The sequence below is a fragment of the Oncorhynchus kisutch genome, linkage group LG2 (assembly GCF_002021735.2).
Source record: "Oncorhynchus kisutch isolate 150728-3 linkage group LG2, Okis_V2, whole genome shotgun sequence".
In the NCBI taxonomy this organism is placed as follows: Eukaryota; Metazoa; Chordata; class Actinopteri; order Salmoniformes; family Salmonidae; genus Oncorhynchus; species Oncorhynchus kisutch.
Window position 1 is genome coordinate 24,702,964 of NC_034175.2, and position 26,937 is coordinate 24,729,900.

General features: G+C 42.7%; 1 protein-coding gene across 1 annotated transcript; it reads right to left on the bottom strand.

Annotated features, from left to right (window-relative positions):
- Positions 1–403: 403 nt before the first annotated feature.
- LOC109910345 (glycoprotein endo-alpha-1,2-mannosidase-like protein) lies at positions 404–25,357 on the bottom strand. The gene is made up of 4 exons (XM_020509523.2): positions 24,023–25,357; positions 20,010–20,119; positions 6,858–6,934; positions 404–2,425 (listed from the first exon to the last, which is right to left on the bottom strand). The coding sequence occupies exons 1-4, from the start codon at positions 24,516–24,518 to the stop codon at positions 1,789–1,791; spliced, it is 1,320 nt and encodes a 439-aa protein (XP_020365112.1). The 5' UTR covers positions 24,519–25,357; the 3' UTR covers positions 404–1,788.
- Positions 25,358–26,937: the final 1,580 nt, after the last annotated feature.

Here is a 26,937-nt window from a genome sequence, read left to right on the forward strand (position 1 = left end):
TCCCGTGAACAGAACTCTCTCAATTGCTTTTTTTGGTGTCTTCTCACACATTGGGAATGTAGCTGGTCAGTATTCAGCAATGCGTATACATTAAGGAGGTTGCCTAGCGGTTAAGAGCGTTGGGCCAGAAACCCGAGAGGTCGCTGTTTTGAAAACTCTGAGCTGGCAAGGTGGAATAATCTGCTGTTCTGCCCCTGAGCAAGGCAGTTAATCCCCAAAATCTACTGCTCCCCGTGCGCCGTTGATGTTAAGGCAGCCCCCCGGTACACTTCTGATTCAGAGGGGTTGGGTTAAATGTGGAAGAAATTTGGTTGAATGCATTTAGTTGTGCAACTTCGTAGGTTTTCCCTTCCCCTGCTAGTTTGTTAGAGAATGATTAACAGTGACTGTGTGGACTGCCAAGCTGGATCAACACTGCAGCTGTAAGTTGTTGTTTTTTCCTCACAGAATGTTTAGTCTTTGTTTTAAAGAGAAGTCAGAGGGCACATCTTTTTATTCCTAAAAGGTCTGTTTTAATTTTAGTAATGGACAGCAAGATTTCAGTAACCCTAGGTACAAATAAGTCATACACACTGCATTTATCATTCATATTCCAGTACCCATCCTGACCTGACTATACATTTACATTTCCTGCACATGAGTGACAGTTTATTTCTATAAAATGTCAAATTATTTTTAACTGACAATGTCCTGACTGTAATGTTGATTGAATCTGAAACTTGTTTTGAACAGATTGCATTTATTGAAACTGGTACTTGTGCTCGACTTAAAATATGAAATTGTTGAATGTAGTTTCTCTCTGGTAGTTTTCTGTCTTCTGATGAACGGAAACTGCTGTGGACATGGCGTTTCCTCTTGGCTGAATTGGTCTGGCTGCAATCACATGCTCCGATACCCCAAAATCTCTGTGAAACCACTTATTCTCCCTAGTGCACTGACATTAAACCATTTGGCGGTCAACCATGCCGTTTTCCCTTACACTTTGGTTTATATCATTTCCTTAGGTGACCGATCTAGGATCAGCTCCCCCAATCACAACTTTAGCCTTTAGTGGGGGAAATGTAAAACTGACCCAAGATCAGCTTCTAGGGGGCAGGTTCACACTACATCGTTGAACTCCACATCCTTGTTAAGCCACACAGGAAATACCCCTTTACTTGGCACCGAGCACATTTGCTTTGAGTGAAGAGAAAAGACTATACTTAATGAAGAGGGGAAAAATATATCGTCCAGCTCCACTATCCCTCTCTCTCTCTCTCCTGTCATTTTCTCTCATACTTTCCAACAAAGAGAAGGCTTGTGGATAAAAGTCAAATCCTAGAAATGTCACCTGGTCTATTTTATTGGAATTATAATTTTAAAACTTAAAAGGATTGTGCAGAAATAAAAGTCATGCCAGGGTGCATTGTATCAAACAGATTGTTACATTGGGCAGTGGTTTGTCAAAGGACAGAGTGTACTGTATATTGAACTATTGACGTGTCCATCCATGCTTGTAGCAGGGATGGGGTTTGTCTGGAGGTTATCAGGAGACAAAATCCAGGGCAGAGATATGGCAAGCAGGATGGGGAGCTTATTGTTGCACATAAGTGTCAACTGTAGAATATCCCAAATGTACCACATAATGCAATTTTTCGCCAACAAAAAAGTTAAATCAAGAGCATTTCTCCCTGTTCTCTCTTTTTTTTTTTCAGCCAGTCCAATTCCCACACACTTGTCTCTCACACATTCATAAACCTCTACAGTCACTCATGCTTTTTCTCTCTCTTTCACACACACAGTGCCAGTTCACATGAGCCATGTCTCTTTCTCCTTGTTGAACTGCTCTGCCCACCTCCTGGTGAGCTCCAGGTAGTGTTCAGGTTGGTGCGGCTGGTAATCCAAATACAACCTGGTCACCGTCTTTTTTGGCACAGCCCTCTCGATCTGTGTGCCCTCGTGCCACTCATTGAACGACGTTATAGTGACTATCTCGGGCCGCACGTTCAGCGCTGCCTGCAAGGCCGTCTCGTAGTAGCGGCCGTTGACGCGGTTGCGCGTGTTGTGGTTGTTCCACGGTCTGACTGCGGTGTCGATGTAGCCTGGCCCGGCGCTAGGTATAAATAACAGGTTGTTACCGTCGCAGAACGCCTTGACGGCGATCCAGTTCTGGTGGGACGAACCAAAAGAAAACCCGTTGGAGGCGAAGTACGTGTACATGCCATCGAAACCACCGGCAAGGATGTCGTGCTTGTGGCGCTCCTCCACAATGAGGGCGATGAAGACACTGTCGTACGCCGTGCCGCGCAGGCTGTGGGAGCCCGTGGGGTGGAGCAGGTCAGACCAGTTCTCGGGCGGTGTCAGATACGAGTCATAAATGTAGAACAGAGGCAGAATATTCCCCGTGCTAGAGGTGAACTTGTAGAAGGCTCCGTGGTCCCCGTACCTTCAAACACAAATAAATGGACAGGAGATTATATTTACAGATTTGAATGTTTGCATGGAAAAAATTACCTAGAAGTAACCTAATAAGATAGGAAGCACATTCTAGATTCTTATACATGTAATTTAGCATTCAGGAGACGGCAGATGGAGCACGCCCCCATCCACATCGAGAATGTTAAAAGCTTCAAGTTCCTCGGCATACATATCCCTGTGTGGTGAAGGTGCGAGGCTGTCTCTTCAACCTCAGGAGGCTGAATAAATTTTACTTTGCCCCAAAGACCATCACAAACTTTTACAGATGCACATTTGAGAGCATCCTGTCAGGCCGTATCACCGCCTGGTATGACAACTGCACCGTCCGCAGCCCAACGCATCACAGGAACCACACTGCCTGCTCTTCAGGACATCTACAGCACCCGGTGTCCCAGGAAGGCCAAGAAGATCATCAAGGACCTCAGCCACCGATCCATACCCTGTTCGCCCCACTAACATCCAGAAGGCGAGGTCAGTACAGGTGCGTCAAAGCTGGGACCGAGAGACTGAAAAACAGCTTCTATCTCAAGGCCATCAGACTGTTAAATAGCCATCATTAGATGGACTCCGCCCAGTACCCTACCCTGAACTTAGTAACTGTCACTAGCAAACGGAACAAAACAGGGATAAACATACCTGAATTTGTCCAATGGAGACTCATTTGCAACTGTTAGACTAATGAATACAAACTATATCGGCTAGATGCAGGCATGAGTGTGCAAGGCGGTCACTTTGATTACAAATTTGTCTCTCAACCTGTGTGCACCTACGTTGTAAACTTTCATTCAAAGGCTACGTTGTAGCAACCTCATGATCCATACAGGGAAAATGTTAGTGTCATGTAGTAGCCTAAACCTATCACTGTTACATTGAACTGGGTGAATGGAATATGAATGGGAGTCATCCAATATGCTGTAATAGAAATAAGGCCATGCTCATGAAAAAAATGGATTTATAGGCGTCACTTGTCTATACATCCCATTTTGTGTGTGTACAGTGGAAGTCAGAAGTTAACATACACTTAGGAGGGAGTCATTAACTCGTTTTTCAACCACTCCACAAATTTCTTGTTAACAAACTGTAGTTTTGGCATGTCGGTTAGGACATCTACTTTGTGCAATGACACAAGTAATTTTTCCAACAATTGTTTACAGACAGATTTATTTCACTTGTAATTCCCTGTATCAAAATTCCAGTGGGTCAGAAGTTTACATACACTAATGACTGTGTCTTTAAACAGCTTGGAAAATTCCAGTAAATAATGTCATGGCTTTAGAAGCTTCTAATAGGCTAATTGAAATCATTTGAGTCAATTGGAGGTGTACCTGTGGATGTATTTCAAGGCCTACCTTCAAACTCAGTGCCTCTTTGCTTGACATCATAGGAAAATCACAAGAAATCAGCCAAGACCTCAGAAAAAAATTGTAGACCTCCACAAGTCTGGTTCATCCTTGGGAGCAATTTCCAAACGCCTGAAGGTACCACGTTCATCTGTACAAACAATAGTACGCAAGTATAAACACCATGAACCCACACAGCCGTCATACCGCTCAGGAAGGAGACGCATTCTGTCTCTTAGAGATTAAGGTACTTTGGTGTGAAAAGTGCAAATCAATCCCAGAACAACAGCAGAGGACCTTGTGAAGATGCTGGAGGAAACAGTTCCAAAAGTATCTATATCCACAGTAAAGTCCTATGTCGACATAACCTGAAAGGTCGCTCAGCAATGAAGAAGACACTGTTCCAAAACCGCCATAAAAAAGCCAGACTACGGTTTGCAACTGCACATGGGGACAAAGATCGTACTTTTTGGAGAAATGTCCTCTGATCTGATGAAACAAAAATAGAACTGTTTGGCCATAATGACCATCGTTATGTTTCGAAGAAAAAGGGGGGTGCTGGCAAGCCGAAGAACACCATTCCAAACGTGAAGTTCGGGGTGGCAGCATCATGTTGTGGGGGTGCTTTGCTGCAGGAGGGACTGGTGCACTTCACAAAATAGATGGCACAATGAGAAAGGAAAATTAAAGCAACATTTCAAGACGCCAGTCAACAAGTTGAAGCTTGGTCGCAAATAGGTCTTCCAAATGGACAATGACCCCAAGCATGTTTCCAAAGTTGTGGCAAAATGGACAACAAAGTCAAGGTATTGGAGTGGCCATGACAAAGCCCTGACCTCAGTCCTATAAAATAATTGTGGGCAGAACTGAAAAAGTGTGTGCGAGCAAGGAGCCCTACAAACCTGACTCAGTTACACCAGCTCTGTCAGGAGGAATGGGCCAAAATTCACCCAAGTTATTGTGGGAAGCTTGTGGAAGGCTACCCAAAACATTAAACACTAGTTAAACAATTTAAAGGCAATGCTACCAAATACTAATTGAGTGTATGTAAACTTCTGACCCATTGGGAATGTGAAAGAGATAAAAGCTGAAATAAATCCTTCTCTCTGCTATTATTCTGACATTTCAGATTCTTAAAGCAGTGATCCTAACTAACCTAAGACAGGGAATTTGTACTAGGATTAAATGTCGGGAATTGTGAAACATTTAAACCGTTTATTTGGCTACGGTGTATGTGAACTTCTGACTTCAACTCTGTGTATATATAACTCAGCAAAAAAATAAATGTCCCTTTTGTAGGACCTTGTCTTTCAAAGATAATTTGTAAAAATCCAAATAACGTCACAGATCTTCATTGTAAACGGTTTAAACAGTGTTTGAACACTTGTTCAATGAACCATAAACAATTAATGAAAAAGCACCTGTGGAATGGTCATTAAGACACTAACAGCTTACAGACGGTAGGCAATTAAGGTCACAGTTATGAAAACTTAGGACACTAAAGAGGCCTTCCTACTGACTCTGAAAAACAGCAAAAGAAATGTGCCCAGGGTCCCTGCTCATCTGTGTGAACGTGCCTTAGGCGTACTGCAAGGAGGCTTGAGGACTGCAGATGTGGCCAGGGCAATGAATTGCAATGTCCGTACTGTGAGACGCCTAAGACAGAGCTACAAGGAGACAGGACGGACAGCTGATCGTCCTCGCAGTGGCACACCACGTGTAAGAACACCTGCACAGGATCGATACATCCGAACATCACACCTGCGGGACAGGTACAGGATGGCAAGTACAACTGCCCAAGTTACACCAGGAACGCACAATCCCTCCATCAGTGCTCCGACTGTCCGCAATAGGCTGAGAGAGGCTGGACTGAGGGCTTGTAGACCTGTTGTAAGGCAGGTCCTCACCAGACGTCACCGGCAACAACATCGCCTATGGGCACAAACCCCCCCGTCGCTGGACCAGACAGGACTGGCAAAAAGTGCTCTTCACTAATGAGTCATAATTTTGTATCACCAGGGGTGATGGTCGGATTCGCGGTTATCGTTGAAGGAATGAGCTTTACACCGAGGCCTGTACTCTGGAGCTGGATCGAGGTGAAGGATTCATCATGGTCTGAGGCGGTGTGTCACAGCATCATCGGAGTGAGCTTGTTGTCTTTGCTGGCAATCTCAACGCTGTGCCTTACAGAGAAGACATCCTCCTCCCTCATGTGGTACCCTTCCTGCAGGCTCATCTTGACATGACCCTCCAGCATGACAATGCCACCAGCCATACTGCTCATTCTGTGCGTGATTTCCTGCAAGACAGGAATGCCAGTGTTCTGCCATGGCCAGCGAAGAGCCCAGATCTCAATCCCATTGTGCACGTCTGGGACCTGTTGGATCAGAGGGTGAGGGCTAGGGCCATTCCCACAAGAAATGTCCAGGAACTTGCAGGTGCCTTGGTGGAAGAGTGGGGTAACATCTCACAGCTAGAAATGTCAAGAACAGCAAGAACTGCAGTCCATGAGGAGGAGATGCACTGCAGTACTTAATGCAGCTGGTGGCCACACCAGATACTTTTGATTTTGACCCCCCCCCTTGTTCTGGGACACATTATTACATTTCTGTTTGTGACATGTCTGTGGAACTTGTTCAGTGTATCTCAGTTGTTGAATCTTGTTATGTTCATACAAATATTTACACATGTTAAGTTTGAAAATAAACGCAGTTGACAGTGAGAGGACGTTTCTTTTTTTGCTGAGAATATATATATATATTACACACACACTCCAACATTGCTCATCCTAATATTTCTTAATTCCATCCTTTTACTTTTAGATTTCTGCGTATTGTTAGATATTACTGCCCTGATGGAACAGTGCATTTTGCTACACCCGCAATAACATCTGCTAAACATGTGTAAACAACCAATAGAATTTGATTTGAAGTGAACTGTGTCTGTCCTTTAAAAGGGTCTATGTTGTCTAAAAACTACTGTTTCAACAGGAAAGTTCAACAAGGTTTTACTTTGTGTCCACTTCAGTTTAAAGTTATTCTAAACAAAGACAACACCTACCTGTCGATGATATACTTGATGTTGTCATGGACACTGTGGTCGCTCCGCCCTCTGTAAGGCTGGAGGTGAAATGCAACCTGGGAAGAAAATGAAAAATATCTTAGTCCACGGCTTTCCATTCATTGTGTTGTTGTCACATATTTGTAAGTGTGTCTATGCAGCCAACCCAACCATCTAAGGTGATGAGTTTGTATTGACTCAAACTCTAGAGAATATTCACATTTGGAAAGGTGACAGGAGCTGGGCTGTGTTCAGCTGCTCCTTGGGTCTAATTGAGAGCTATTCAAAGCCTAAGGATGCAGGAGGAGCATGACAGCCATTATTATGCCGCCATTATAATAAGCAGTTGTTACGACAAGAAAATAGCTTCAATTGTTGTGTCCAAATACTGGTGGAGTCCACTAATTACATAATCTGACCTGAAGAACAGTTTGCAGTTCTCCCAAGGTCTGCTCGGTGAGTTTAAACAGGAAAACGGCAAGATGTCAACCAACTGTAAGCATTTGAGAGCGGACATTAGTTCTGTTTGTGAATCCGTGATAGTGACGGAGAAACAACGTTGTTGTAGATACAATTGCAGAATCTCGGCATGACCTGGACGGAGTCTGACGACAAAGTGAGTGAAATTATCTCGGAGAAACTGAAGATGGACCACAGGAAGATTGAGTTGGAGCATGCCAAGGGCTGGAAAACCCCCCTCCAGCCCAGGTGACAGGCACAGCCCGATAGATTTCCACCGATCTAATGTCCATTGCTTGTGTTTCTTGGCCCAAGCGGTCTCTTCTTATTATTGGTGTACTTTAGTAGTGGTTTCTTTGCAGCAATCCGACCATGAAGGCCTGATTCACGCAGCCTCCTCGGAACAGTTGATATTGAGATGTGTCTGTTTACTTGAACACTGTGAAACATTTATTTTGGCTGCAATCTTTGATGCAATTAATTGCCGATTTCTGAGGCTGGTAACTCTAATGAACTTATCCTCTGCAGCAGAGGAAACTCTGGGTCCTCCTTTCCTGTGGCGGTCCTCATGAGAGCCAGTTTCATCATAGCGCTTGATGGTTTTTGCAACTGTACTTGAAGAAACATTCAAAGTTCTTGAAGTTTTCCAGATTGACTGACCTTCGTGTCTTAAAATAATGATGGACTGTTGTTTATCTTTGCTTATTTGAGCTGTTCTTGCCATAATATGGACTTGGTCTTTTACCAAAGAGGTCTATCTTCAAGACAAAGGAGATAATTGTGGACTACAGAAAAAGGAGAACCGAGCATGCTCCCATTCTCATCGACGGGGCTGTAGCGGAGAAGGTTGAGAGCTTCAAGTTCCTTGGTGTCCACATCACCAACAAACTAACATGGTCCAAGCACACCAAGACACCTGTGAAGAGGGCATGACAAAACCTAGTCCCCATCAGGAGACTGAAAAGATTTGGCATGGGTCCTCAGATCCTCAAAAGGTTCCTCAGCTTCACCATTGAGAGCACTGGTTGCACCACTGCCTGGTATGGCAACTGCCTCGGCCTCCGACCGCAAGACACTACAGAGGGTTAGTTTGGTTGGCCCAGTACATCACTGGGGCAAAGCTTCCTGCCATCCAGGACCTCTATACCAGGCGGTGTCAGAGGAAGGCCCTAAAAAGTGTAAAAGACTCCAGCCACACTAGTCATAGACTGTTCTCTCTGCTACCAAACGGCAAGCTGTAGCACCAAGTCTAGGTCCAAGAGGCTTCTAAACAGCCTCTATCCCCAAACCATAATATTCCTGAATATCTAATCAAATGGCTACCCAGACTATTTGCATTTGCATTGCCCCCCCCCTGCTACTCTCTGTTGTTATCATTTATGCATAGTCACTTTAATAACTCTACCTACATGTACATATTACCTCAATTACCTTGACTAACCGTTGTGTGTGTGTCCCCCGCACATTGACTCTGTACCCATACACCCCTATATATATAGTCTCTCTATTGTTATTTTACTGCTGCTCTTTAATTACAGTGGGGAGAACAAGTATTTGATACACTGCTGATTTTGCAGGTTTTCCTACTTACAAAGCATGTAGAGGTCTGTAATTTTTATCATAGGTACACTTCAACTGTGAGAGACGGAATCTAAAACAAAAATCCAGAAAATCACATTGTATGATTTTTAAGTAAATAATTTGCATTTTATTGCATGACATAAGTATTTGATACATCAGAAAAGCAGAACTTAATATTTGGTACAGAATCCTTTGTTTGCAATTACAGAGATCATACGTTTCCTGTAGTTCTTGACCAGGTTTGCACACACTGCAGCAGGGATTTTGGCCCACTCCTCCATACAGACCTTCTCCAGATCCTTCTGAGGCAGGCTCCAGGGTCACCTGCCTCATCTAAAGCCTATTATTTTGATTTGTTGCTATAAGCCACCAAGTGCTAACAGTATCTAAATAATATGTGTGAAATGCTTGATAGTGTATTTGATGTAAACAGAGAGGTCTACTTTCTTTGGAACTTGAATATTGACTGGTTTTCATCAAGCTGTCCGCTCAAGAGGAAACTTCTCACTGTAACCAGTGCCTGTAATCTGGTTCAGGTTATTAGTCAATTTACCAGGATGTTTACAAGCACTACAGGAACAAGATCATCCACATGTATTGATCAAATGTTTACTAATACTGTAGAACTCTTCTCTAAAGCTGTATTTGTATCCGTAGCACGCGCTCCAGCAGGTGTATCTCACTGATCATCCCTAAAGCCAACACCTCATTTGGCCGCCTTTCGTTCCAGTTCTCTGCTGCCTGTGACTGGAACAAATTGCAAAAATTGCTGAAGTTGGAGACTTTTATCTCCCTCACCAACTTCAAACATCTGCTATCTGAGCAGGTAACCGATCACTGCAGCTGTACATAGTCTATCGGTAAATAGCCCACCCATTTTTACCTACCTCATCCCCATACTGTTTTTATTTATTTACTTTTCTGCTCTTTTGCACACCAATATCTCTACCTGTACATGACCATCTGATCATTTATCACTCCAGTGTTAATCTGCAAAATTGTAATTATTCGCCTACCTCCTCATGCCTTTTGCACACAATGTATATAGACTCCCCTTTTTTTTCTACTGTGTTATTGACTTGTTAATTGTTTACTCCATGTGTAACTCTGTGTTGTCTGTTCACACTGCTATGCTTTATCTTGGCCAGGTCGCAGTTGCAAATGAGAACTTGTTCTCAACTAGCCTACCTGGTTAAATAAAGGTTAAATAAAAAAATTGTACCCATTGGATGCAGTGATCACAAGATAGTGGCTATATCTAGAAGAACCAAGGTTCCAAAAGCTAGGCCTAAAATAGTGTATAAGAGATCATACAAAGGTTTTTGCTGTAACTCTTATGTGAATGATGTAAAAATATATGTTTGTCTGAACTGACTAATAAGGAGCATCCAGATGCAGCACTTGATGAATTTATGAAACTGCTTCTTCCAATTATTGATAAACATGCACCTGTTAAGAAACTGACTGTTAGAACTGTTAAGTCGCAATGGATTGATGAGGAAATGAGAAACTGTATGGGTGAAAGAAATGATGCAAAAAGAGTGGCTAATAAGTCTGGCAGCACATTCTAACTGGCTAACTTACTGCAATTTGAAAAACGATGTGACTAAACTCAACAAAAAGAATAAGAAACTGTATTATGAAGCCAAGATCGATGATATAAAGAATGATGGAAAAAAAACTTTGGCGTACTTTAAATTAAATTATTGGCAGAAAGACAAATTCAACTCCATCTTTCATTGAAGCAGATGGCTTATTCATCACAAAACCATTTGATGTTGCCAATTATTTGCATGATTAATTGGCAAAGTGGCCCAACATAAGCAGGATATGTCAACAACGAACAGTGAGCCATCGTATTCATGCATAAAAAAACGAATAATGAAAGAAAAGCATTGAAAGTTTGAATTGTGTATAGTTCGTGTGTGACAGGTAGAAACATTTTTAGCACTGAATAATGACATCGTGGCATTGACAATTTAGATTTGAAGGCTACTGAAGGCTACTGAAGATGGTATCTGAGTCTAGAGGAATGTGTTTGTCCTCAGGCTTGGAGGGAAGAGAAAGTCATTCCACTACCCAAGAGTGGTAAAGCAGCCTTTACTGGTTCTAAAATTTGTGTTGGACCAAATAATATTTCAATTTCTTTGTAGACAAATTGACAACAGACTTTCAGTATGCTTATAGAGATAGGCACTCAACATGTACTACACTGACGCAAATGACTGATGATTGGTTGAACGAAATGGATAATAAGAAGATTGTGGGAGCTGTACTGTTAGATTTCAGTGAAGCCTTTGATATTATTGACCATAACCTGTTGTTGAGAGAACTTATGTTTTATGGCTTTTCAACCTCTGCCATATTGTGAATTCAGAGCCATCTATCTAATAAAACTCAGAGTGTTTTCTTAAATAGAAAATTATCTAGCTTCTCTAATGTAAGGTGTGGTGTACCGCAGGGCAGTTCTCTTAGCCCCCTACTTGTTTATATTTTTACCAATGACATGCCACGGACATTAAACAAAGCCTGTGTGTCCATGTATGCTGATGATTCAACCATATACATGTCAGCAACCACAGCTAATGAAGTCTCTGAAACCATTAACAAGGAGTTGCAGTCGGTTTTGGAATGGGTGGCCAGTAATAAAGTGGTCCTGATCATCTCTAAAACTAAGAGCATTGTAATTTAGTACAAATCATTCCCTAAGCTCTAGACCTAAGCTGAATCTGGTAATGAATGGTATGGCTGTTTGACACGTTGAGGAGACTAAATTACTTGGTGTTACCTAAGATTACAAACTGTTGTGGTCAAAACAGATCAGTTCAATGGTTGTAAAGATGTGGAGAGGTCTGTCTGTGATAAAGAGATGTTTTGCTTTTTTGACACCCCACTCCACAAAGCAAGTCCTGCAGGCTCTAGTTTAGTCTTATCTTGATTATTGTCCAGCCATGTGGTCAAGTGCTGCTAAGAAAGACCTAGTTAAGCTGCAGCTGGTCCAGAACAGAGCGGCACGTCTTGCTCTTCATTGTAATCAGATGGCAAATATAAATACTATGCATGCCAGTCTCTCTTGGCTAAGAGTTGAGGAGAGACTGGCTGCATCACTTCTTGTTTTTATAAGAAACATTAATGTGTTGAAAATTCCAAATTGTTTGCATAGTCAACTCACGCACAGCTCTGACACACACACACTTACCCCACCAGACATGCCACAATCCCCAAATCCAGAACAAATTCATGAAAGTGTACAGTATTATATAGAGCCATTATTTCATGGCACTCCCTTCATCTCATATTGCTAAAATGAACAGCAAACCTTTTTTCTTTTTTTTTAAACAGATAAAGCAACACTGTCTCTCCCCTATTGGACCTAGATATTTGGTGTGTATGTATTGATACTGTAGGCTATGTAACATTTTTAAATATACAGAGTTCTGTCCTTGAGCTGTCCTTGTCTATTAATGTTCTGTATTATGTCGTGTTTCATGTTCTGTGTTGACCCTAGTAAGAGTAGCTGTGGCTTTCGCAACAGTCACATTTCTCGGCCAACAGAAGTGGACGAAGTGGGTGCACAGAAATGTCCCCATACGAGACAATAGAAGCACACAGTGGTGGTGTTAATATGTTGTACAACCTTTACAGACTGTGTTATAGGATTGTCTCAGACAATGACTGTTTCAGCACTGGTGTTGTGCCATGACAAATAACCTGACACATCTATCCCAAGGTCATTTGTCATCCACTAAAGCCCAGTGAATCATAGTACTATTCCTCAATGAGGAACAGAGTGGCTGATCAGCTACGAAACAAATACAAAAATGCTTAACTTGGATTTTTAAGAGTAAGCTTGGAGAATTTCACTACTTTGAATTATATATGATCGAAGTGGACCACTTTTCTTCTCCCACAACTGGTTCCCCAGTGACCCAGCAAGAAGGAAACTGGATGGATAGAGCCATAATAGAATGGAAGCAGCAACACCTCACCAGTTTGCTAACATAAGTCTGCTGCTTTTGTTGTAGATCCATCATTCCCACCTGACGCTTGATTAAATTCCTGTCTGAGCTCTGCCTCGCCACTCCCTGGTTCTGTCTGCCAAGACACAGTAGCACTACCCTATAAAATACTTTGTTGTCATTATGGGGTTAGCTAGTGTTTACCATGGGCTGTGGAGATTAAAGTGCTAAACATGTCGTAGATTTAGCATGTTGTGCATTTTTCATGACTGGGAATTGTATTTTATGCTATAAAAAGACTTGTCATGATGCTTTTAGGATACCATTCACTATGGAGAATAAAGTGCTAAACATTTTACACGTTGTTAGGTGATGCATGTTTTGTATTTTTCATGACTGGGAATTGTCTTTGTCTTATTATGGAGAGGGACTGTAGCCAAGTATAGTGCATTAGATTTGGGATAGGTTGAAGTAGGGGGTATGGCAGTATTGAAATGAAAGTGAGTGGCTACTGGGGCTTCCTAACCAGTTGCCGTGGTGATGTAACTTGGTGACAACAAGGGCTCAAAGTGTCACCATGACATTGGGACAAAAGTGTGCTAATGGATTGGAGTGGTGCTGGCTAGGGATGGGAGGCAAGGCAGTTTTAAACTGTTGTCCTGTATAGTTAAATGTGGTCATGGGGAGAAAATCGTTGTTGTCGCTAATAGTGGCAGCTAAGTGCTTCAGTGTCGGATGAAAATATATTTTAATTTGGAGCCCCTGTGTCAGGGTAGCTCACTATGGCTGTGTAGGCCACTCGTCTGATATCAGTGTCGAAGGTAATAAGTGTAGGAACAACTCTCCGTAATCTGATTAATGTCTTGAGGCAAGGTATCATTAGAGGGAAATTACAACTCTTTCTGTGCTAATAACTTAGATTGAAAGCTGAGTGACTCGGCCGAAAAAAAGTCATTATAGTTTTTAAAGCCTGCCGTTTCTCTGTCTAATTATTTCTCCCTAAGAAAAAGAGCTGTCACCATCTCAACTCCCGCTCGCCGCAGATGACTGCCGCCTCTGGAATAGCCCGCTCATGTTCCACCCGAGACACATAAGGTCATTACACAGCAGCAATTTAGACGGAAATGAGAGACCCAAGCAAACCAAGAGCATTTCTCACAGACAGACCCAGCCCTATCACCATCACCAGAGCATAGAATTGGCTGAATCGAGTGGAATACAACGTAATGCACTGTAACAGGCCCTTAGGAGGGGATTTCAACTGTCCGTTAAACTACCCAGACAGCATTTCAAAACAGTCAACACCATACAGTATTGAACGTATCATGAGATGTTGCCACTTCGTACTTCCAAGAACGTTTTCGGTTATATTAGTTTGATTTCAGTAGGGTTCTACACACTATGGTTGTCAACTTCTCATCAACATCAAAGTTTAGCAGGCACACTAACAATGGACCCCAAATGGCACCCTAGTCCCTTTGTAGTGCACTACTTTTGACCAGGGCCCATCATAATTGGTGCACTATGAATGGAATAGGGTGTCATTTGGGATGCAAGCAAAGTCTTGTGAGATGGAAGATGGAAGCTGCATGCTGTGCTGGGCATCTGGAGATGGGGAAGTGTGCCTGACAGCATGGCCTGCCCACACATGGGCATCTCTGCACTGCTGCTGCTGTGCAACATGTCCTACTTTCCTGCCCCTTGGGACCCGGATTGTTCAGGGAGGAAAACTGAGTCATGGGACCGTCACCCCCGCATATCCCGACCCCCCCCGAGCCCACACACAGCCCCTCAAGGGCCAAATGGGAGTTTCAGCCTGAGCTACTCTCCAAGCAAGCAGTGTGACCACAATTGTTCGACTCAGTGGAGCTCTGGAGCCTTCAAACGCAAGAGGATCTGCTCTTAAACTCCAACCGTACATACATAATACAAAAGCTGTGTGGGCGCCCAGACTTGATTTAGGGGCTTTGTCCAATGCTATTCTTATATAAACAAAACAGTGTAAGGTCCTCGATTTAGGAGTCTAAGTCAGTGCCTGTAGTAGTATTGCCTGGCTACCCAGACTCCTCGCTCTGGCCAAATGCTATGCCACACCCGCCACAGAGGTTAGTTTCTTTTCCGCAATGAGTCTGGATCTGAGTACCTCCTCAACCCTTCCCCCGAATGTGAACACTCGGACCGTCTGACTGGTCCAGAAACTGATGAGTTGGGCTAAAGCCAGCACACACGTGGGTTTGATACTCTGATTGGTTTGAGACGATCCAATCGCTGATGACCCCACATCCCTGGTAGACTAGTCTAGACCTGTTCTGGCCAGTGTTTCTAAGGCTTTTTCAGACTGTGAAGATTCAGCATGTCTGTCTCGGGACTGTCTGCTGTTATTCAGACCACGTCACACACAGAGCTCCCTTAGATTGCTCTGTCAAGCAGCAAGTTATGAAGGCTCTGTAGCCTCCGCTCATTGTGATCACCTCAGGTCAGACTGTAAAGAGAAGTTCCGTCACGACAGATCTGACAGGAGAGGGATGACAAGACTGATAAACAGAGAGATGGACTGACTGAGCAGGTACCATGTCATACATTCACCTGCAACAGTGACAAACACTTCACGCTGGTTTCCCCCTAAAGACTTTCTCTTCCGGTCTCTTTCTTTGACAACATTGTTTGTGTCCATGAAATATAACAGAATTTATCTTTCATGTACAATATTCACATTTCCTTTGAAGAGGCTACACACATTGGGACCTCAAATTATTGCTCACTTTTGCCACTAAGGATCCCTCAGAAGGAGTACATTAGAATGTATATGCAAGTCAAAGAGCCCCATGATGAAGTGAAATGCATGGTGGGATGCTGCCACTGAGTATAAAGGGCCGAATCCTAACTTGAAATCCATATGCTCACATGTTTTTGCATAAGTCATGCATTGATAACAATGGGACAAGTTATGCCCATTGAGTTTATGTTAGGGTTCAACCCAGAGCGAAAATGCATTCTACTGCTAATACCCCCGTCTTACATATTGGTGTGAAAGAGGAGGCAAAATTATACCTTTTAATCTGCCTTGTCTTTGCATAAAATTCCAGGAAGATTGTAGTGCATGAGAATTATTATTTTTTTGCTTCGTAGCTAAAAATTATTAGAGACCCAAGACATATTTTTCTACTGTCAGCAGTTTGTGAAGATTTTGCACTAAAGGCACTCCAACAATAGATGTCCTTATGTGCAGTGGGAGAGGGAGAATGTGGTCAGGGGAAAGTGGGCACTTGAACAGGATACTGCTGCAGAGTACCACTCTAAATGTTCTATAACAAGGTTATTAAAGGGTCAATCTCGGATTGGTACATCCATTTTTGGACTTTTAAAATAATAATACAATACTTGACCAAAAGTATTGGACACCTGCTCGTCGAACATCTCATTTCAAAATCATGGACATTAATATGGAGTTGGTCCCCCCTTTGCTGCTATAACAGCCTCTAATCTTCTGGGAAGGCTTTCAACTAGATGATGGAACATTGCTGCAGGGTCTTGCTGCCATTCAGCCACAAGAGCATTCGTGAGGTCGGGCACTGATGTTGGGCGATTAGGCCTGGCTTGCAGTCAGTGTTCCAATTCATCCCAAAGGTGTTCGATGGGGTTGAGGTCAGGGCTCTGTGCAGGCCAGTCAAGTTATTCCACACCGATCTTGACAAACCATGTATGGCCCTCGCATTGTGCACGGGGGCATTGTCATGCTGAAACAGGAAAGAGCCTTCCCCACCTGTTGCCACAAAGTTTACAGCACGGAATCGTCTAGAATGTCATTGAATCCTGTAGCACTAAGATTTCCCTTCACTGGAACTAAGGGGCCTAGCCCGAACCATGAAAAACAGCCCCAGACCATTATTCCTCCTCCACCAAACTTTACAGTTGGCACTATGCATTCGGGCAGGTAGCGTTCTCCTGGCATCCATTACATGAAGCTCCAGACGAATAGTTATTGTGCTGATGTTGCTTCCTGAGGCAGTTTGGAACTCGATAGTGAGTGTTGCAACCGAGGACAGACGATTTTTACACGCTACGTGCTTCAGCACTATGCAGTCCCATTCTGTGAGCTTGTGTGGCCTATCACTTCACAATAACAGCACTTACAGTTGAATGGGGCAGCTCTAGGAGGGCAGATATTTGATGACCTGACTTATTTGGAAAGATGGCACCCTAGTCACTGAGCTCTTCAGTACGGGCCATTCTACTGCCAATGTTTGTCTATGGAGATTGCATGGCTGTGTGCTCGATGTTATCCATCTGTCAGCAAAGTGTGTGGCTAAAATTGCCAAATCCACAAATTTGAAGGGGTGTCCACATACAGTGTATATAGGCCCCATCCCTTAGCTGTTTACAAAAAAAGTGTCTGGGACCACTTTGTTGTTGTTTGTTAAAGTTATCTTTCCCTACTTTGGCTTTATTTCTTTACTGCTCTCTTGTCTCAGTAAAGTTGCAATATTTTTGTATAAAAAATATAGCCAATTCTGAATCCTTCAGAATGAACTATAACCTCTGTACTGTTAGTTTGATTACTTATGCTTATAAGAACTGAGGTCTGGGAGTTTGATATAGTTTAGTTGAACTTTACTTAGAGTACGCTGGCATTACATGGTTATTCACAAGGCTTCCTAGCACAACTATCTGTTGCGTGTAAAACATGGAACTGGAATCTTTCTGTACAAATACACGGACTTGATTACGGAATAACATTCACAACATTACACGTACAACAGACATTTATTTTCTGTACTTGTGCTCTTATAAATATACATTTTGAATATCGTATTATTTGCATGATTTTTATGTAGCAGAGATTCTCATGCAAACACAAAAACAAATCCGCTCTCAATTTTCTTTAAATGTGACCGTGTGTTCAGCAAACACAGAGTGTATATTATCGATGCAACGCGGCTGGAGAAAGAGGCTCTAGCTCAAGCCTGTCTCTCTTGTCACACTGCACTCAGTCCGCATTCATTCTCACAGGCACGAGGCTCGCAATGCCCCTGAGCAGTCTTTAAAGGCCCAATGCAGTCAAAAATGTGATTTCCTGTGTTTTATATATCTTTCAATAATATATGGTTGGAATAATATGGATTCATTGTAATTGTTTGTAAGCTTGTGTAGCCAAAAATGAATTTATGATCGTATGCTATCCATTTGTTGTTTGTATAGTGTTCTTTGTATGCCATTTTAATATTTGAGAATTTACCAATGATATTAGGCCACTTTTAGCCATGATTACAGACACCTGTGTCTTTTGACACTATATAAACGAGTCATCCTGCAGTGTTTGTGATTATACCCTGATGAAACGTTGGTAAATACATTTTTGCATCTGAGCTCCTAGAGTGTGCGGCTCTCTTTTATTTTCAAGTTTTCTACTCCGCTAGCCAGCACCTCGCTTAAATAGGTGTGCGTTTCTTTTTCTTCTAGATTGGAATAATATGGTGAAATTGTGAAAATCATGATAATGCCATTTTAGTGTAAGACCTATTTGAAAAGACCGCCTGAAATTTCAGCCTGTTGCTGTAGGATGGTGACATCACCAGGCTCCCGGGTGGTGCAGAGGTCTAAGGCACTGCATCTCAGTGCTAGAGGTGTCACTACAGACCCTGGTTCGATTCACAACCAGCCGTGATTGGGAGTCCCATAGGTTGGCCCAGTGTCGTCCGGGTTAGGGTTTGGCCGGGGTAGGCCGTGATTGTAAATAAGAATTTGTTCTTAACTGACTTGCCTAGTTAGATAAAGGTTCAATTTTTTTAAATAAAAAAATCACCAGACAGTAAATGAGTTAATGAATAGACCAATAAGAAAGAGTTCCAAACCTCTGCCAATAACAGGTAGTTTATGGTTTTCCCTCCTAGACAGCTCTAGCAATATTCTTGCTTGAGAAATTGTTCTTTGATAAGAAGCTATTTTTGTTTATTTTTGACCATTTTAATTGAAAACAATCACAGTACGGTGATTTTATTGAGATAAAAACAGCTGCAATGGATCTTTCAAACAAACACACACACACACACACACAAATGCAAGTCATCCTGCCGCACAGCTGTCTACTGACACACAGATACCCAGAAGTGTTCTGCCCATAGTGCCCCCTCAGATTTGTCCTGTTTTTTATTTTTCAGATGTTAAATGAAATACACAACTTCATTTTTAAGCCCACGCTTTATCATAATTAGGGGCCACACACATAAAGAGGTATGCTTAGATAACCTATGGAGAAAAATATACATTGTTTTTACATAGAATTAGGCATAATAATTATTGCTCTAGATTGCAGGAAAATGCTGTTTCAGGTGTTTGAAAAATTCACCCCTGGATACACCACCCAAAGTCCTATATACCAATATTCAGCATAATGTACACCACTTAAACTGCCTTAAAGTGTCTTAGACACATTCTCACACACTTCCAACCACTCAGGGTGAATGGATACACACCACTCAAACGGCTGCGTGGCTGTTTTTATATATCGGTTATGTCATCCAAGATGCTGCCGGATCAAGCCAGTACAGCTCACTTGGAGTATGTTTTTTTCCTCTGAACATCTTGAAAAGCTACTATGTCTCTGCTGCATCTACTGGGCATCTACCATCCGATGTTACACGTATCGGATTACGAAGAAAGGGACCTCTAAAAGGCTCATGAGCTTCAATGCAGTCCGTGACAGCAGGCAGAGGGGACTCGACGTGTCGACGTTGACGCAGTCGTTATCTCTGGGATGGCATTTTCTGACCTAATTTGGCAATAGGTCATGTAGTAGTCCCTGATGTGTTTCCCTGCTCATCCCATAAACAACAGTTCCTGCCGGCAGCTTTATTATGTCCCCTCTGCTCTTAGTTAGAGATATCCTCATCCTCCCTTCACGCTGCCTACTCAAAGTCATGTCACACTTGGCTATCAACTTTTTTGAAGTAATGGTACACTATTGTGTATTATAATACTATTGTACAGTATTAGGATATGTTTACCAGTTGGTTGTGTAACTTTGTTCTTTGGAAGATTCCTTACCAAAGCACACATTCTTATCCAGAGCTCATGAATCCCAAACACTGATTCCAAAGCAAAGCGTCTGTCTGTCTGTCTGTCTGTCTGTCTGTCTGTCTGTTCCGTTCCTTACCTTGAGGTTGTGTCTGTGAGCAGCGTCCAAGACGGACGGCACCAGGTCCTCTGTGGGCTCCCCGTTGTCATCGGCCAGGCCCGGAGGATACCAGGACAGCACCAGCACCCCTAGACCACACAGGACAAGTCTCTCTAAGTCTCCACACAGGACCTTTCAGGTTGGCTATACCCCACACAGAAATATAATTACTAGAATGTTGAAAAAAATTACTAGAAAGGGAAAAGCCGCTCATAGCATGGCAAATTTACAATACACCCAATATGGCTGCTGGTCCACCTATCACAGAACATTGACTTTAATGGGATTGTCCATTCTAGTCATTCTATTTCAATGACCACACATCTCTGATACCTCGTGATGTCCCTGTTACACCATTTTAAGTCATATTGGTCAGTGTGATGTTGACATTGATATATGTGATAGTTGCCTACATCCCCAAAGGGTTCTGGATTGGCTTGAAGGACTTATTGATGTGATCGCTGCCAGTTGTAGGCCTACAATAGGATCTCTATGGGCCAACATTCCTCAAGAGTTCCACTGACTTCAATTACTAACTTTGATGCATATAGTCTACATATTCTGCCAGATGTACAGTTGAAGTCGGAAGTTCACATAAACTCAATTAGTAGCTGGTAACATTGCCTTTAAATTGTTTAACTTGGGTCAAACGTTTCGGGTAGCCTTCCACAAGCTTCCCCACTATAAGTTGGGTGAATTTTGGCCCATTCCCCCTGACAGAGCTAGTTTAACTGAGTCAGGTTTGTAGGCCTCCTTACTCGCACACACTTTTTCAGTTCTGCCCACAATTATTTTATAGGACTGAGGTCAGGGCTTTATGATGGCCACTCCAATACCTTGACTTTGTTGTCCTTAAGCCATTTTTCCACAACTTTGGAAGTATGCTTGGGGTCATTGTCCATTTGGAAGACCTATTTGCGACCAAGCTTTAACTTTTAACTGATGTCTTGAGATGTTGCTTCAATATATCCACATAATTTTCCAACCTCATGATGCCATCTATTTTGTGAAGTACACCAGTCCCTCCTGCAGCAAAGCACCCCCACAACATGATGCTGCTACCCCCGTGCCTCACGGTTGGGATGGTGTTCTTCGGGCTTGCAAGCCTCCCCCTTTTTCCTCCAAACATAATGATGGTCATTATGGCCAAACAGTTATATTTTTGTTTCATCAGATCAGAGGACATTTCTCCAAAAAGTGCAATCTTTGTCCCCATGTGCAGTTGCAAACCGTAGTCTGGCTTTCTTATTGCGGTTTTTGAGCAGTGGCTTCTTCCTTGCTGAGCGGCCTTTCAGGTTATGTTGATATAGGACTCGTTTTACTGTGAATATGGATACTTTTGTACCTGTTTCCTCCAGCATCTTCACAAGGTCCTTTGCTGTTGTTCTGGGATTGATTTGCACTTTTCACACCAAAGTGTGTTCATCTTTAGGAGACAGAACGCGTCTCCTTCCTGAGCGGTATGACGGCTGCATGGTCCAATGGTGTTTATACTTGCGTACTATTGTTTGTAAAGATGAACGTGGTACCTTCAGGCGTTCAGAAATTGCTCCCAAGGATGAACCAGACTTGTGGAGGTCTACAATTTTTTTCTGAGGTCTTGGCTGATTTCTTTTGATTTTCCCATAATGTCAAGCAGAGGTACTGAGTTTGAAAGTAGTCCTTGAAATACATCCACAGGTACACCTCTAATACAGTGAAATATGAGTGAAATAATCTGTAAACAATTGTTGGAAAAATGACTTGTGTCATGCACAAAGTAATGTCTTAACCGACTTGCCAAAACTCTAATTTGTTGTGGAGGGGTTGAAAAACGAGTTTTAATGACTCCAACCTAAGTGTATGTAAACTTCCAACTTCAACTGTATACTGTTATGGCTCATTTGGCATACATTGCTTGCGTTGCACATTGCTCGTGCTCTCTGTCTCCTTTATTCCAACAGGCAACCATTCTACTGTATCTTTATCCAGCATAAGTGATGCCTCATATCTGAGTGATGAAAAATGCCTTCCTACATGCAGTTAATCTTTATGCACTCTGTTTTAATCGTAAGAGTGAGCATCTTTCAGTACACACATGAAGTGACAGCTCATAAATGTCTACGTTGCAGCCAGAGGAATTGTTTCCCACGCGCTCATAGAGGGGAATATCAAAAACGGTTTCTGTCAAGCAGCCAGCAAGACAGGCATGTCCACTTTGGTCAAGCTGTGTGGAATATTTGATTGCAATTTCAAAAAATCCATGGTCACATGTATTAAAAAGTTATGTTCGCACTATTCATTTTATTATGGGCTTCTCGCGGAGTGGAATCAGTCACCGCTGCAAGCAGGATATTATTTGGATTTTTTTATGGGTCTTTGTGCCCGTGGCTTTAATTAAATTGACTCATTTTAACTAAGCACATTCAGTTGGCCTTTCTGTGTTCCATCTGTCACAGTGTTCGGTTTAAGGGGAAGGGAGGGGAAAGAAATGGGAAGGGACGATTATTTTCCGGATGGTGTACAATAACCAGTTCAGCCGAAGGCAGACAACATTAGCATGGCTCGATTGGCTGCCACATCAGTCGTTTTCACACCAAACTCCAAGGCATCATCACTCCCATTTTGGTCAATACAAGTTGCTTACATTTTTCGTTGAAAACATAGGCTACTTATTTCAGACAATGTACATGCCACTTCCGGTTATGGTTTTCAGTGCTGACCTTTGCAGTGGACAGTCATGGCCACTTATCTTATAAGACTTAAGGGCTCCTTCTACTGACTGATGGATTTTCAATCACTTTTTAGAGTAAAAAGGGGACTTCCTATTCGCGCGGCCTGACGTTCATCTGTTTGTATGTTCGATCTCAGTGAAATACAGATAAGCAGCAAACACATATTATTCAAGTGTTCAATTGTTCACATTCATGATTGCTTGGAAGTGGATGTCAAGATTAACACTGTTCTAAAACTGCTGTGAGAAAAGGATGGTCACGACTTCCGCCGAAGTCGGGTCCTCTCCTTGTTCGGGCGGCGCTCAGCGTCACCGGTCTTCCAGCCATCATCGATCCACTTTTTATTTCCCATGTGTTTTGTCGTGTTTTTCCTCACACCTGGCTTCAATTCCCTCAATCACTTGTTGTGTATTTAACCCTCTGTCCCCCCATGTCTTTGTGTGGGATTGTTTACTGTATGTCCTTGTGCACGTGTTTATTGGTGCGCAACGGATTTTTTAAACCAAATATCTTGTTATTTTTATGCCGTTGGTTTTTCTATTAAACTGCTCCGGCTATTACCAAGTTCTGCTCTCCTGCGTCTGACTTCACTGCCACCGGTTACGCACCCCTTATAAGGCTGCTGGTGGGCTTAGGTGAGCGTGCGGAGCTGTCCACTACATGAGTGCTGAAATAAACCGGCAGAGCGCAAGAGAAGTGAATAAAAACGAATTGTGCGGCCATAACTTTTTAATACGCGCGACCATGGCTTTTTAGATATTGTAATCAAATATTCCACACAGCTTGTGACCCAAGTGGACATGGCTTGATCAATTAGCTGCATGCATACTCTGTGTCTGTGCCAGTGGCCTGTTGTGCTGGCTGCTTGACAGAAACCGTTTTTGATATTCCCCTCTATCAGGACGTGGAAAATACTTTCTCTGGCTGCAACATATACATTTATGAGCTGTCACTTCATGCGTGTACTGAAAGATACCCACCATTACGATTTTTAAAAATGGGGTCTAAAGAGTCACTGCATGTAGGAAGGAACATGTCATCAGTCAGACATAAGGCATCACAGTATACATCTGGAAGAATATATAGCCTATATGCATCAAAGTTAGTCATTCAAATCTTTGGCCCATATATATCCTATTGTAGCTGTGCTCAAAGTTGAACAAAATGTCAAAACTTTAAAGTTAACTGCACAGGCACAGCAGCAACCAAACTAATGCGAATGTTAAAACGTGTTTGTATGTTTCAGGATAGAAGAACCACTTCACCTTTGCACTCTACCTGCAGCAGCCGCTCCAATCTGCTCCATGTGTGACTCCAATACATCCGGATCTCTCGAGCTGTACGGACCGAGCTCAGGGTAGAAACTGGAGCCGATGTCCTCCGGCGGCATATGCCTCCCTTTCGGGTAACTGGCGGCGATTTTGGGGTCCCAGTGTGGCACGAGGACATGGTCCCAGTGCATGTATTTCCCATCCATCGATGGGTTCCCGTACCACACGCTGTAAAATATGTGGACGTCATAAAATATGGTTCCTTCAGGTCCCGAGTTTGATAAAACTACTTTGGCGCGCACCTGCCCCGGGGAGGAGACGACGTCTTGGGACACCGAGCGCCGGTCCATCCTTCCTCCAATCATCGGCAGGAGGCCCAACCCCGGGGCCAGGTCTGAGAACCCATCGCTGGGCTTCAGAGTTCTCAAACCCATCATGGTTCCAAAAACGAAGAGTGTAAATAAAAACAGAGCTATGCACGCTTTCTTCCGCAGCCTGGCCATTGCGGGTAGATTGTCTCTCAAATGTGATTCCTGCTGGAGTGAACCGGGGGTTCGTGGTCGGCTGAAGTCAGCGATGTCGATAAGACTTGCTTTTCTCCAAACGTCGTATAGCCTATAGGCAGTATACTATAACAGTTCACCTACTACACTCTAGAAAATGATACAGGAACGCAGAAAATGTATAACTTTATGATTAATTGCCTAATAACTATTAGCCTACATGATTGCGGACGAAGCCTAATGGTCGCGTTGCATGACGCAGTGGAATCTGGTATTGCATTTAGATCTCAGTGATGTGAAATTATTTGTCCCTTTATCAGGTTCTCAAGCGGAGTTAACTTGCTCAATTCAACCGGTTAACAGAATATCGTTGTCTTAAGGAGCCCACGTTACCTTGTTTCAGTGTAGAATGTGAAATAAGGATACATTACACATTTGGATTAGTTTTCCCCAATTGCAATGATGAAGGCAATAGCACCATCTGATTATATGAGCTCTTGGAGAAAATGTGCACATTTCGAATAAGAATAGCCTCCATGTCAAGTGATCAAATCTCTCTGATGTCTTTCTATCGTCCATAGGCTACAATCAGATGTTGGCTTCTGATGGCTGTATTGTCGTCACTCTGTTACACTATTTCGCTTTTCGCTGCTGGCTCGGATGTGTCTCCTACCTAATGCTTTACATTAGGCTCGGAAGTAAACCCACGTAGTGACAGCAACGAAAACGTTCTAAATTCAATGCAACGAGATCCTGGACGTGCACACTCCGTGGTCGCTGTCCATGGTAGCAATTCGCCATCGGCGCCATTGGCTGCTTTTTACAGTCCATGTTTTGCTACATGGAGGCGGAGCTTTGGCCGGTCTGGTGTTATACTGAGATTTGTTTTACATAATGTTTGGCGCAAGGGGACTGATGGTTGGCAACTATAGGCTATGCATGTACCTATACAAAGTAGGATATTGGAGCCTTATTGATGATGATAATCGACTGTAAGTTACATACGCAATAAGGTCAGAGTTGCAAAGTTGCAGAGTAGCCTACAGGATGAACATGCTGTCAAATGAACAATAAAGCCATATAGACTCCAGTCTTTAACTCATACCGTATACCTTTCCAATGAGGTGGTCATCGGTGAAAGTGGTATTGCCTTAATCCATAACAGTCTTAGCCATGTCTAAACCGGGGGCCTACTAAGCTAATTTAAATTGTTTTAAGCTCATACCAAGGGCAATTTTTCTATTTGATTAGGAATTTTAAGACCCCTTGAAGTATAACAAAAATATATTTAAAAAATATTTCATGCTAAATTATTTTTGGCCTAACTTCTATTAGACCATATAAACGCATTGCATAACATATTCGCTACACGGGACGACAGAGAGTCTCAAAAAAAAATCTAAAGGGAGTTCGTTCTGAAGTGTCTGTCCTATATCTGAGAAATATATAAAACAGATCAGGAAACGTATATATACACACACACTACCGTTCAAAGGTTTGGGGTCACTTAGAAATGTCCTTGTTTTTGAAAGAAAAGCTCATTTTTGGTCCATTAAAATAACATCAAATTGATCAGAACTACAGTGTAGACATTGTTAATGTTGCAAATGACTATTGTAGCTGGAAATGGCTGATTTGTAATGGAATATCGATATAGGTGTACAGAGGCCCATTATCAGCAACCATCACTCCTGTGTTCCAATGGCACGTTGTGTCAGCTAATCCAAGTTTATCATTTTAAAAGGTTAATTGATCATTAGAAAACCCTTTTGCAATTATGTTAGCACAGCCGAAAATTGTTGTTCTGATTAAAGAAGCAATAAAACTGGCCTTCTTAAGACTACTTGAGTATCTGGAGGAGATTCATGAAATAGTACCTGCAAAACACCAGTCTCAACGTCAACAGTGAAGAGGCTGTCATTGGTTTGCAAAGGCAGAGTTGCAAAGAAAAAGCCATATCTCAGACTGGCCAATAAAAAGGAAATATTAAGATGGGCAAAAGAACACAGACATTGGACAGAGGAACTCTGCTTAGAAGGCCAGCATCCCGGAGTTGCCTCTTCACGGTTGACATTGAGACTGGTGTTTTGCGGGTACTATTTAATGAAGCTGCCAGTTGAGGACTTGGCGTCTGTTTCTAAAACTAGACACTAATGTACTTGTCCTCTTGCTAAGTTGTACACCAGGGCCTCCCACTCCTCTTTCTATTCTGGTTAGAGCCAGTTTGCTCTGTTCTATGAAGGGAGTAGTACACAGCGTTGTACGAGATCTTCAGTTTCTTGGCAATTTCTCGCATGGAATAGCCTTCATTTCTCAGAATAAGAATAGACTGACGAGTTTCAGAAGCAAGTTCTTTGTTTCCAGCCATTTTGAGCCTGTAATCTAACCCACAAATGCTGATGCCTCAGATACTCAACTA